This window comes from Amphiprion ocellaris, chromosome 13 (genome assembly GCF_022539595.1).
Source record: "Amphiprion ocellaris isolate individual 3 ecotype Okinawa chromosome 13, ASM2253959v1, whole genome shotgun sequence".
NCBI lineage: Eukaryota > Metazoa > Chordata > Actinopteri > Pomacentridae > Amphiprion > Amphiprion ocellaris.
In genome coordinates, this window is record NC_072778.1 from 26,783,428 (window position 1) to 26,796,628 (window position 13,201).

The 13,201-nt window shown below is 39.0% G+C and overlaps 2 protein-coding genes across 4 annotated transcripts in view; both read right to left on the minus strand.

Annotated features, from left to right (window-relative positions):
- Positions 1-303: 303 nt before the first annotated feature.
- Positions 304-10,337, minus strand: si:dkey-9i23.8 (kappa-type opioid receptor). Of its 3 annotated transcripts, none has more exons than XM_023293099.3 (7): positions 7,736-10,337; positions 6,077-6,140; positions 5,778-5,903; positions 3,441-3,579; positions 3,206-3,370; positions 1,422-1,506; positions 304-647 (listed from the first exon to the last, which is right to left on the minus strand). In XM_023293099.3, the coding sequence occupies exons 1-7, from the start codon at positions 7,850-7,852 to the stop codon at positions 444-446; spliced, it is 900 nt and encodes a 299-aa protein (XP_023148867.3). In that variant the 5' UTR covers positions 7,853-10,337; the 3' UTR covers positions 304-443. The 3 variants fall into 3 exon arrangements, with proteins under 3 accessions (XP_023148867.3, XP_035814465.2, XP_035814466.1); XM_035958573.2 differs by having other exon boundaries at positions 504-676; XM_035958572.2 differs by lacking the exon at positions 3,206-3,370.
- Positions 10,338-10,487: 150 nt separating this feature from the next.
- enpp6 (ectonucleotide pyrophosphatase/phosphodiesterase 6) overlaps positions 10,488-13,201 on the minus strand; it is a 35,127-nt gene continuing 32,413 nt past the window's right edge. Inside the window, exon 8 of the mRNA XM_023293096.3 lies at positions 10,488-11,528. Coding sequence (XP_023148864.2) covers positions 11,317-11,528 — 212 coding nt within the window. The 3' untranslated portion in view covers positions 10,488-11,316. The remainder of the gene's footprint in view (positions 11,529-13,201) is intronic.

Genomic DNA, 13,201 nt, shown 5'->3' on the forward strand with positions numbered 1-13,201 from the left:
TTTAAGAGCCTTCACATCCAGACAGCAGTAAACATGCAAACATGAAAGAATAATTTCCATTTACCTGACTGAAAACAATTCCTGAAGACCCCTCTCCATTTTCTCACACAGATGGACACAATTGTATTAGTTTCTTCTTCTTCTTTATGGCTTTTAAACAATTGGCACACAACTGTTTTTGTTTCTGTTTTTTAATGCTCTGTTTATTACAGTAATGTGTAATGAAGCCTATAGCGTCACTCCCTGATGACATGATGTTGACTAGTTAGTTCACTTCAAAATAGACAATGCAAACAAGTCTAATTCACATTTTCTTTCTTTAATTATTTATAACAGGGTACAACAAGCATGCTTCAAATTTGCTTGGCAGTTATATTTTAAAAATCTGCGTATTTTTGGGCTCACCTTTTGAATTTTATATATCAACCCTCACATGTTTACATTTAATGCTTAATGACAGCAGTGAGAACAGGCTCTGACATTGGTTTCCTTTTAGTCCATAACAGTGCCAGACCTGCCTCCCTGAAGCTCTGATGGGTGCAGTAGATAAGAGGGTTTAAACCACAGTCCAGGTATGACATAACGGAGGATAATGTCCTTAACCAATCAGGTGCTGGAGACAGGTCCATCCTACCCAGCAGGATCAGCTGAATGTAGAGGAATAGAGAGGAAGAAACTGTCTGTGAGTGAAGTAATATTCATTTCATTGACACAAGCGATCATGAAAAAAAAATTTGCTGATGGTCTGTTTTTCATTGTGTAAACAAAATTTGAAGTCAATAAAAAGAAATATTTGAAGGTAAAAAATTATGACAAAAAATTAAGTCAAGATATTTTAATAAAGTAATTGCTCCTTCAGTGACCTGCAGCATTTGTGTAATCACACACTGCAGTTCCTAATTTGTTAAAAGTTTCATCTGCTGCACAAAATGTGTCTTGCTAAATAAATGTATTCATCTGACTTGTTGTACTGTTGTTAGGAAGAAGCACCTTTATGTCACTTTATGCTGTGTTTCTGTCAGGTAAGTAGGACACACAGTGAAAGTGGGGTTCTGCTCACTCAGCCACAGTTTGGAAATGACATCATTAACTGGTAATGGATCTGCTGTATTACTGCAGAGCAGAGGGATATGGATACAGAGCCTTTTCCACTAACTTTACAACAGATAAGAATAACACCTGTAACCATGGTTTAAAAAAAAGAAGAATAAAAATATGGCAACAACTATATAACCTGAAATTTTTGAGAAGATAAAAACTAAAATTGGAAAACTGACATGTTTTTGTAAAATAAATAAGTAAATAAATAAATAAATAAAAAATTCAATATCAGTGAATATTGGAGAAGTATGCAGTTCCTCTTGGCTTTAACAAGAACGTTCATGCAAATCAATACTTTGAGTGTTGGTTCATGTATGTACCTCAGACACAACAAAGGGAGTGTAGCAGATTGTGTAGGAGGCCACCAAAAGAGGAGCCACTTCAGAAAGATCCGCCTCCTCATCACTGAGACAAGCAGAAACACAACGAAAATAGAAAACAGCAACACATGGCTATGGTTACATGCACAGAGAATTAGTATCTCCAAGATACTCAGCTTGCTTGTTACAGCTTCACCTAGCACTGTAGTAATTACAACCATAGTTGTTTCTGTATTACAGGAAACATCTGGTTGCTCCATTGAGGAGCGAAGAGGATTTGTGTCCCATGCTCATGGTACCAGAAAGTAGAGACTTTTTTGTAAACACCCATGACTGAAATTGCTATTTTTTTATGGAACAGTAATACTAAATATGACATGTAAAAAAAAAAGTGCTTCTTTTCCTATAGTACATCTATGGTGCAAGTACTGGACACTGAACAAAACCAACAAGATGTGGAATAGCAGTGACAAGTGCAGGTACAGCAACAGATCAACTGGAAACTGTGGTCGAAAAAACAAACAGATATTTTGTGTTTGAGTTGGATGATCTGGGATAAGTTACAGAAAAACAAAACCTAGAATGAAAACAGTGACACCGAACATTTTGAATGAAAGAAGAAAGCACCTCAAACTTGCCTAAGCAGCACAACGACAGGTATCTGGACATGTAAACTTTCATTCACCTTTATATTAATGACATGGCATCAAAATGTCATCTCCTATAACGCAAAACCCACTGGAACAATGCTCTACACACAATAGCTAAGATTATCTTTATTTAGGCTAACATAGCTTGACCTCACAGTTCATATGAAAGCAAAGTATAGTTCTGAACTGGACAGAAAAGCTTGTATTGGCACTCCACACAGGGAGGCCCTGGCTGATAAGCAGGCATGAACCTAGAAGCTTCTGGCTGAGAGGCAGCAGTGCCAATGTTAACTATTACACTGCTGTCTCCTAATAATAACAATATGGTCATTAGTATTATTGCAACCTTAAAAACAAAATAAAACTACACTATGAATACATTTGAGAAACTGAACTAATGTACACCTTGATGGATCACACAGTACCTCCCTGCTCCGGAAGGAAAAGCATAGCTAGCTTACTAAAATGTCTGCAACATAGTCCAAATTAACTTGTTATAAAGTGACGCCTACACAACTTACATTATTCAGCTGAATATTGCCTAAAAAATCATTTGCATGTCATTGTTGTAATGTGACTGTCGCTCAAAGCATGTGCTCGCTGACAGGAAGTTTTTCAGATGATGTGGTTCTGATTCTGAAGATTTCCATCAGCTTTTGGTAGGTGTATCATCTCTTTCCTTTTCTATGGCTGTGCCCACAGAAACTGAAGCGTACCATTTTTCAAGTTTTATTTCACTTGTAGTGTTGTCACATCTCGCTGTGAAACGAACTGACATACGAGTAGTACGAAAATGAAGTATGGTACAAAGTCATATATACAGAACAGCATAAAACAAGAAAGAGAAAAGGCTATTGTGGACTTGTAAGAACTTCTTTTTCCCTTTTTGTCTATTTTTTACCTCATGCACATAAATGAGGCTAGATGACACACGGCTGAGGTGAGGCTTGAGCCATACCTACATCTCCAGCAGACTATGCAGCCTGTGGCTAACCTATGTGAAAGTGAAACACAACAGGTTCCACAACTATGACGCATGGGTGAGCTAAGCACTGTGTCACGAGCTTAACATATTTACTCACAAGTTTCTAGCTTGTGCTTTGTTACTTGAAATTATGTCTTGTCATCATTTACCTGTTGCCACTGGACCCACAGCCAGTAGCGCTGAGTACCAAGCAGCCAAAAACGAGAAGGAAGGGGAGAAAGATGCAGATGGAGAAAGCACAAAGAATGTAGACCGACATATCTGAGTAGCTGCCCTCCCAGAAGACAGCACACAGCATCTCTGCAGGGTCATACCTTGAAGTGAAAGAAGACATGACAGAGATCAACAGAGTAGATCATGCAGGACTAACTGAAGGCTACATACCTGATCCAGGCGTAAACAACAGGGATGCTCCCGAACACAGCTCCTGTCACCCAAGAAACCAAGCACGCTGTCACCATGACAACGAAGAGAGCACTTCCTCTGAAGGCCATGCCAATCAGCCGCTGCACACAGAGGACAGCTGTAAAGGGAAAAAAAACAACTTTAGCAATAATATGATTGTTGTCTGCTACTGTGGCTACAACGATAACACTAATATTTCAGGGCTATAACTGTAGTACTGATGTAAGGATGGCTACGAGATGAGATGATTTCCATGTTGCACTGTCCGAGACTTGATGTTAAATGCTGAAAAGATGAGGATGGTATGAAGAAAATATTATGATAAAAGTACACTGAAACAATAACTGTAAGAGCACACACATATGAAAGCTAGTCCAACTTGCTGAGTCCACTGCAATGATAAAATTGTTTCTTCTAATTATGATTTCTGGATCTCGTAATTGTATGTTTTGGATCTCCTGAATCAGAGATAGTAAGCAATAATGACAGTCTCCAATTGTTTTTTTTTCTTTGCTAATGCAGTGGACTCCCATAGAAAACTATATAGTTAGAAAGTTTGCTGAATTAAATATTAGCCAAATGCCTTTCCTCAAACATTTTGCCACTAAACCCATGATAACAACAGCAAAGACCAAAAATGTAACCCATAAAAATTCAAATCTATCAAATAATAATAATAATAATAATAAGTCAGGTCATTATGTTCGAACCCTCTATTATATTACAAATTATCTCAGAGACTGTCTAACTGCATCTATATAGTCTCACATTAGAAAGTGCATGTGTATATGGAGCGAGCATGAGGGAAAATATCAAACTACTGGAGGACTGTTTGGATGAACTTCAGCATTGGGGAAATACATTTGAATAAATTACTAATTATAGTGGCCAGGTGGTTAGCACTGTCGCCTCACACCCAGAAGATTCCTGGTTCGCATCCCAGCCCTGGATCTTTCTGTGTGGAGTTTGTATGTTCTCCCTCTGTGGGTTGTCCCCTGGTGCTCCAGCTTCCTCCCACAGTCTAGAGTCTGTAGGTGTGAATATGAGTGTGCTTGGTTGTCTGTCTGTGCTGGCCCTGTGATGGATGGGCGACCTGTTCAGGGTGTACCCAGCCTTCCCTCTAAGTCAGCAGAGATAGACTCCCCTCATGACCTTACACAGGATCAAGTGGTATATAGATACTGAATGGATGCATGAAATTTTACAATTCCACTGCAGTTATAAACAAGACTGAGGTCAAAGACAAGAAACTACTGTATTGTTTCACCTTTAACTCACAGGTAAGGTTGTGGATGAAACCTTTCGACACAGGGTGCAGTGAGGGGATACATCACTATTTGGGGGTCAGGGGAGGACTTAACAGGTAGGATAATATGGACAATTATCCTACCTGTTGGGTCCTCCCCTGAAAGAGAAAAACCCCTTATGGTGGGAAACACAACAAACAAGGAGACTTGTAACTGAGGAGCTTGGTCATTATTTATCATCAGACAAATGAAACCACAAGACATTAAGCTTTGAATCCTATCAGAGACCCTGCTCCCATACCTGTGTAAAGAGATATAGTATTGGACCAGCAGAGATAGTATCGACACATTAGTGTGGCCATAAACAGAGGAAAAATAAGGGATTTGCAGCTAGTTGAAGCAGATAGCTGCCTTTGCTGAATATGGTTCTGTTGGAGGTTTTTCTTTCCCTCCCTCCCTATTTAGAGAGGGTTTTTTTTAGTTCCTTTCCATCATTGCCATCTGCTTGCTGATAGGGTAATCCAATGGCAACTTTGGATTGTTGAGTTCTCTTGTGTAAAATTCATAAAATCTGTCTTTTACTATGTTCAGTGCTGCGAGATGACATATGCTGTGAATTGGCCCAATATAAATAAAATTGAATTAAATTTAATGATTTTGTGATGTTTTTCTGTGTGCATGTCAGACTACAAGCAGTCAGCAGATATTACTGCGATGAATCTCTCTCTCTCTGTATCTCCAGGTGGGCGGGAGCATGGTGTGTGGCATTGCAGACAGATGCTGTAAATCGGTGATTAGTAGCAGGTGGGAGTGATAAGAGAAACTACACTCTCCTGTCGTCTGCCTGGATCAAACCCGGATCTCTACTCATTCCTCTGGCTGCAGCACCTGTCTTGCATCTGTCTCCACTCCTGCCATCACTCCACCTCCACCCGGCTCTCCTCTCTCCACTTCCTCTCAATCAGTAGGCAGTTCAGTTCCCTGCTCAACCTCCGTAACCCAGTCTTGGTTTCCAATGAATGGAGAATAAGACAGAGTGTATTAGTGTGTTTATAGAGCTGTGCATTACCTATGCTTCCTATAGAGGAGGTGATGAAGGCAAACTTCAGCAGGCTGACTACTTCACACCATGGTGACCTCTGACCTCCTGTCAGAATGGCCAGCATGGAGCCAGAGATGATAAGGACGGAGCAGCCTTGAGAACACAGTGGCTCATTTTCAGAAAGGAATTCCTGCACTCAAATTACATGTCAGACAATGTAGTAAATGTGTTAGATTACCAGAATCAAATGAACTGATGATGTGGATCAATAGACGACTATTGAAGAAAACTAAATATATGATCTGTGGTGTCAGTGAACATTGTACCTAGATCTGATAGGGTGAGACTGATGAAAGGAAACCAGTAACGACAGCAGAATTGGCCTCTACACTGAAAACGAAAGACAAAAGAGAAATAAACATACAGCCGTGGAAAAAAATAAGTTGCATTCCATGGAAAGTGTTGACATACAAATACTTGGACAAGCAAGCATAATCGGCTTTGAACAGCTAAAGGTGGTATAACTGAACAACAATGCAATAAAAATGAGCTTTTTCAACAATTTCATCAACTGAAATATCAACAGATGAGGTTAGATTCTTTTGTGAGAAAAGCAGGTTCATCCTTGGCATCAGAAGAAAGAGGTCTTTGCAGAAATATGATAGCTTATTGTAGGCATTTTGGATAGTTGTCCCCCTTTGTTGCTATTGGCTCACTTAAAGTTTTGACCACATGCTTCTCTTGCATGCATGGAATGGAATTCAAATCTGGGCTTAGACTAGCACATTACAAAAGCCTTCATTTTTTCTTTCTGAGTTAATTTGGAGGATTTGCTAGTCTGCTTAGGATCATTATATTGTTGAAATGTTCACTTCTGGTCAGGGGTGGACTGGGTCAAAAAATCAGGGAGGAAGTTTGAATATTTGCTACTACCACCAAGATCTGCACCTGCGGTGGCTCCACCTGGGCTCGTGCCCTAGGCTTCTGTGCTCACCACGGTGGTCCTCCTACTCATCGTGGCCTAGCCCTCAGATATGGGCCCGGTGTCCCAACGCCATCCATTTTCAGTTGATTCGACCAGTCCCCACTAGACACCGGCCCACTGGGACAGTGTCTGGTATGCCAGATGGCCAGTCCACCCCTGCTTCTGGCTCAGCTTCAACTTTAGGACAGATTGCCTTACATTATCTTCAAGCATTCTTTGAAATGAGGTAGAATTGGTAGTCGGAGCAGTGACTGCAAGCTTCAGTGTCCCTGAGGAAGTGAAACAATGACAATTCCACTTCACTGTTGGATTTTCATTACAGTGGAATGATTTATTTAACATAATTTAGAGATCTTGACTTTGCTGGACTCCCACGAGTCAAGAGAATTTGCTTGATCTGCAATGCTTAGGTGGGTGGTACATGTCAAACATCCACATGAATATCAGGACTCAATGTTTCCCAGCAGAACGTTGCATTATAACAAGATGATCAATGTTATTCACTTAACTTGTCAGTGGTCATGCTGTTGTATATACATAGATAGCCCATATATAGCTCACATGTAGTTCAACTGAAAAAAGGAGCCATTAGTTAAGGTAAGGAAGATATCTCCTTTAGGTCTCAAGCATGACTCCTGCTGCTAATTGTCTTCTTCTTGTCTCACCTATTTTTCCTATTAAAAAATCAAAACTGAAATGAGGCTGAAATGTAAATCACAAATTTGTTTCCCAACTATATGAGATCAAGCTTAGTCCAGTAAAATTTCCTCTGGGTAAACGTGTGACAAAAAAAATACTTTTTCCATATATTTAATCTGAAAGCATTGTTTGAAAATGGATCAAGCATTACCATGTCTAAATATATTTTTTAAAAAACTTCAGCAATCTCCTAGCCCTGTATAATTTTTTTCGCAAATAAGTGAGGGAAAATAAGTGATAATTAGTCACAAATAACACTGACATATTTCATACTAAAGAAGGAACAAAATAAGCACCTTACCATGACTTTGACAAGCAGAACAAGACTGTTTCCCACAACTCCCACGACCATTTCCAGTCCCAGCACAGTCACCAGAAGCCACTTCTCCATACCAGGCCATAGATGCTCAGTAAACATTGTCCTGTTAAACTCCTCATTCACTGGCAGATGGGGAATACAAAGCCCAGAAGAGTTTGATGTTTAGTTACAACTTGTGTAGAGTTGAGGAAAATCAAATTAGTGCTTTTGGCTGAAGTTAAACAATCACATATTTCTTTAGGGTGTGTGATGCAAGAACAAGGTCTACATTAAAGTAATAAGCAGCCACTGCAATTTAAATACAAGGTCAAATGTTGGTCACACCGTCTATCCATCTGATTCTTTACCTCCCTCTTCTCCTTTAACCATGTACTTTTCCCAAGCATGATGTCCAGCACCATTCCTTTAGATCTTTCTACTCATATAGTGCTTTTCTAGACACTAGATGATTTAAAAAGTAGGTAGGAACACAAAGCAGCATTCTCTGATGCTTTTAGGGAGTGAGCTCCAGAGGGTGGGAGTGGCATTGGAGAAAGCCTTGTCACCTCAGGTCCGGCATTTGGTCCGGAAGGTTGATAGATAGGCGGCCAACATCAGCAGAGCAGAGAGTACAGGTGGCAGTGTGTCAGTGGAGAGGTTCATTCAGGTAAGGGGGAGCCAAGTTATGGAGAGATTTGTCGGGGATAAGGAGGATTTTGAAGTGAATTAGCTGGGGGATGGTAAGCCAGTGGAAGTTCTGAAAGATGGGGGTAATGTGATCATTGGGAGTGGGAGTGGGTGAGCAGGTGGGCAGAAGTTTCTAGAATCTTTTTAAAATCCATTTTGTAGCTGTATGTGTATTTATTGTATTTCATTCAGACAATATCAAATAATGTGAAGAAAAATTATATCATTATTCAGGATTGCAAAAGTAAAATGAAATGATACAGCAAAGAAAAACAATGTACTGGCTAACAGACATAATATAACCAATAATACAAATGAATGGATGGCAAGTGTGAGAAAACCTGAATCCCTGCAAACTAGCAATGTGTGTCCAGATAACAGCAGTGGAGCACAAAGAATTCTAAACAGTTTAAAACATTTACCCCTAGAGCCCCAGGCTATATTTTTAAAATTTCCACCTGAAAAACCAACTTTAGTGTTCTCAGTAAGAGCTGCAAGACTGAAGGCCACAATAAACAGCCATGGGGTCTGTGGATAACACTCGGGCACATGGGAAAATTTTGAAATACATCAAGTCTTGTCATTCTCATTGCTTGACTTGCGTAAGATGTAAAACCAACGGCAGCAAAAAGGGTACATTTTTACTTCTGCCCTAATCAAAACAGCAAATTAGAGAGTAAACACGCTGAGCTTGTTTTCCATTATTGTCATAGTACTAGGAGGCTGCCTACGTACATATGCCATGCTTGAGATTGTTGCTGGCATCCCGATAAAAGGCCTACAGGATGGAAGAGGTTATAACTCTTAAGGAAATACACGACATTACATTGCCCATTTCCTAAATATCCATTAAAAACAGACAAGGTTAAAAATATTACCACTCTTTCATCTAATTTAATACAGAAAAAGATGCACTTACTTTTATGATGAGCCCTCAGTCCACACCCTCAACAGTGGTTACTAAGTGGTTTGTAGCAGAGATCTCATATGACAGTGTCATCAAAACCATTTTCAATTAAAATTCACATGCTCAATTTAACATAACTCACTTGTGCATCTGCCTGTAACTCAGCATCTACCACTTTAATTACTGGTGCTCTCATTATCATGTAGGTGATAACAATAAGAACAAAATAGGAATCAAATGATCATAATAAAGCACACTATAGCTTGAAAAAATACAAAAAAGCAAAAGTATTGCTTTTGAGGTAATTTTTCTGCTGTGATTTCCCTCAGAGATCAGCTTTTGCCTTTGTATTTATCATGTTTGAATTAATTTCTGAAGAAAACACTTTCTTGTAAAGTCCAAGTAAGTAACTGTTAAATAGTTTGTTTGCAGTGCAGGGTTAGCCAGTTTACATTTGGAAAGCAGAGATAAACAATAGCACAGCTAATGTATAGCATTCCCATATGCTTTGGGAAAATCACCAAAATCCACATTTTTACATTTCCGTTTTTTACAAAGACAAATATTTACCTGAGTAATGCCTGACTGACAACTGGAAGGGTCCAGATTCATTAAGGTTTTATTGCATAACTTCACTGCAAATATATTTGAGCTTAAGCTACTTCTCAAACTTGCAGACTGATGGTATTTTTATTTTTAATGCGATGCTCGTGCTGTCATATTGTGGACATTTTTGCTTCTTCAGTAGCTATAGAATTTTAATAATTTTTTTCAAAAATGATCTCATGTCTGCCTTGTCATTTCACTTAGCCTTAAATGTAAGATGAAATGAATGTAACAAAAAATATTAAAATATATCTCTGACTATAGTAATACAGTATACAACTTGAGCCAGCCAAGAATACTTTGCATGGCAAAAATCTGTATGGTTATCTAATTTCAAGTTATGAAACCCTCCAAATCAGTGTTGTGAACGTTCCAGCACTGAACACAGCAACTGAGGTGGACTGGTACAATTCATACAGGAGATTCTTTCTGAATCAGTACGACATACGGGTGCTGGATCTAAATACTACTGTTTATTTCCACAGCTGGTCTGCCATGTGTGTCTGCATTGGGGTCCTCCATTTGAACTGCACACAACATGATGGGCACACAGAATTGTGTTTTGAAAAAAAAGAGAATTTATTTATAGATGACTTTTCACAAAAAAGTGTATCATACATACACTTAACAAAAAACAAGCCACTCAATTAAAAATGATTTCAAAATAAGGGATCTCAGCTGGAATAATCATCCAGTACAGACCAAGTTTGCAAGATGCAAAAGTGGCCAAGCAATGGAAAAAAAGAAAAGTGACTGGAAATGTTAAGGTTCCTAAATATCTCCTACAGGTGTTTGCCCTTTACCATTTAACAGTACAACTTACACCAATCAGGCACAACATTATGACCACTGACCAACACAACGTTAGGCAGGTGGTCATAATGTTTGTCTGATCGGTATATGTCACTGCATATTATCTATTCTAGATGTTACCCATTTTAAAAGGAGACAACATCGGCATTCTTTACTGTATGTAATCTATCAATTTACAAGTGCTGTTCTGTTATTTCTACAATGATTTTCTGATCTTGCAGGGATTTTGCTAATACGCAGCACTATTTTCTGGAGAAGACTGCTCTCTAAAAAGAAAGGCCAAAAAAGGGAGTAGAGATTTACACTTTGTGACTTGAAAACATTTTATGTAAAATAAAGTTACAGTCCTGCTGACATGCTACATCTCTGCATGTCAAGTACTTTTCATTTTTGCTATTAATATGACATTTTACTATGATTATATAGATAGATAGATAGATAGATAGATAGATAGATAGATAGATAGATAGATAGATAGATAGATAGATAGATGATTTGAGGTACTGTTTCCAGCAAACTGTCTCTAGCTACTATACTAGTAGATGCTATAAAACCCTTAACTGTTAAATGTTTAGCTGCACGTTGCCAACAGTACCCCTAGCAAACTCATACAGCAGGTCCAGGAGGTTGCTGACTGAAACAGACCATCAGAGTCATTCAGCAGGTACTCTACCCGAGCCCAGGACCCATTATTGGGTAAAGGATCCACTCCTAACGTCCAGCACATCAAGTTGTAGACATCTACTGTTCGAATTGGAGCTGCCCGAACATTCCGCTTGAAATCTGGATAAAATGAAGTACACATAGTTAGATATACATTTCCAATTTCTATTCTCATATTCCAATTCATAATATTTAGCTTCACCATGAACTACCAACTGAGCAAAATACATTTGCTTTGCCTCAAAAATATTCATCATCCAGCCCATCATAAGTTGTGTGTCAACCCTGGTCACACAGTGGATAACAGGAGAAGCGTGTGGGTGCTGAAATACAGTGTAAATTACAGGGGCACAGGAGGGTCAGAACCTCCTCGATTGTCTCTCTGTGTAACCCTGTGATAGACTGTTACCTGTCCAGGTATCCCCTGCCTTCACCCTAAGTTAGTTGGAATAGGCTCAGGCCTCCCCACGACCCTAATGAGGATTAAACGGTGTATAGATGATGGATGGATGGATGTTTTTGGACTGCGGAGGGAAGTCGGAGTAACCAGAGAAAACCCATACTATCAGGATCTCCCAATAGCTCTCTGAAACATCTACAGTTGATCCAAAATGCTGCAGCCAGAGTACTGACGGGAGTTAGCAAGAGAGATCATATTTCTCTACTGTTTTCTCTTCATTGGTTTCCTGTAAAATCTAGAATAGAATTCAAAATCCTTCTTCTGACATATAAAGCTCTTAACAACCAATCTCCATCATATCTTAAAGACCTGATAGTACCATATTATCCTAGCAGAACTCTTCGCTCTCAGACTGCAGGCTTACTTGTTGTTCCTAGAATCTCTAAAAGTAGAATGGGAGGCAGAGCCTTCAGTTATCAGCTCCTCTCCTGTGGAACCAGCTTCCAGTTTGGGTTCGGGAGGCGGACACCCTCTCTATTTTTCAGACCAGGCTCATATTGTCAAACAGTTGTGTGCTTCCCATTGCTAGTGTCATCTTTGCTCACAAATTAGGCATATTGCATTCCTCAAGATTTATTTTGGGGCATTTTCCAGTGTTCCTTGAGGAATAACCAAGGAGTCACACAAAAGGTGGGGAGACAGAAAGGGGGAATGACATGCAGCTGATAATTTAAGGATGTTCTACATAAATTCCCACTGCTATGAGATCACCCGGTTATATTTATCTATAAAGCCAAATATAACCAATCAGTTAGTGAAACTACAAGCATGTCTTAAGGACATAAAGGCCTGGAAGACTTGTAGTTTTCTTTATTTATATTCAGACAAAACTTATTATATTTGACCCTAAGCACCTCAGAAACACACCATCTAACCAGATAGTTACTCTAGATGACACTGCCTTGGCCTCCAGTTCGACTGTAAAAAACTTGGAGTTATTTTTGATCAGGATATGTCTGTCAACACACATAACGCACGTCTGTAGGTGGCCTTCTTTCATCTACATAATAAAATCTTTAAAATCAGGAACAAACAATCTTGTCTCAGAGTGATGCTGAAAAACTAGTTCATGCATTTGCAATTTCTAAGCTGGACTATTATAATTTCCCATTATCAGGATGTCCCTTAAAAACCGCCATTTGATCCAAAATGCTGCAGCTGCTTGTTAATAGGGAATCCAAAGGGAAATTTGGATTTTTGGGTTCTACATTCTAAATTTGACATGTGTTAAGAACTGAAACAATATAAATAAATAAGGAACCCTTCTATAACTTTAATTAATTTTACTATTAATATCAGTATTTAACCTAACATGTGAACATGGTGGTAAAAC

Bases quoted from the DNA above. Each gene is read 5' to 3' on its own strand.
- si:dkey-9i23.8 (XM_023293099.3), bottom strand. From the start codon at position 7,852: ATGTTTACTGAGCATCTATGGCCTGGTATGGAGAAGTGGCTTCTGGTG. The intron at 6,141-7,735 runs GTAAGGTGCTTA...TTTCGTTTTCAG, and splicing joins TTCTGCTTGTCAAAGTCATG to TGTAGAGGCCAATTCTGCTG. The intron at 3,580-5,777 runs GTAATGCACAGC...TTCCCTTTACAG, and splicing joins CTCCTCTATAGGAAGCATAG to CTGTCCTCTGTGTGCAGCGG.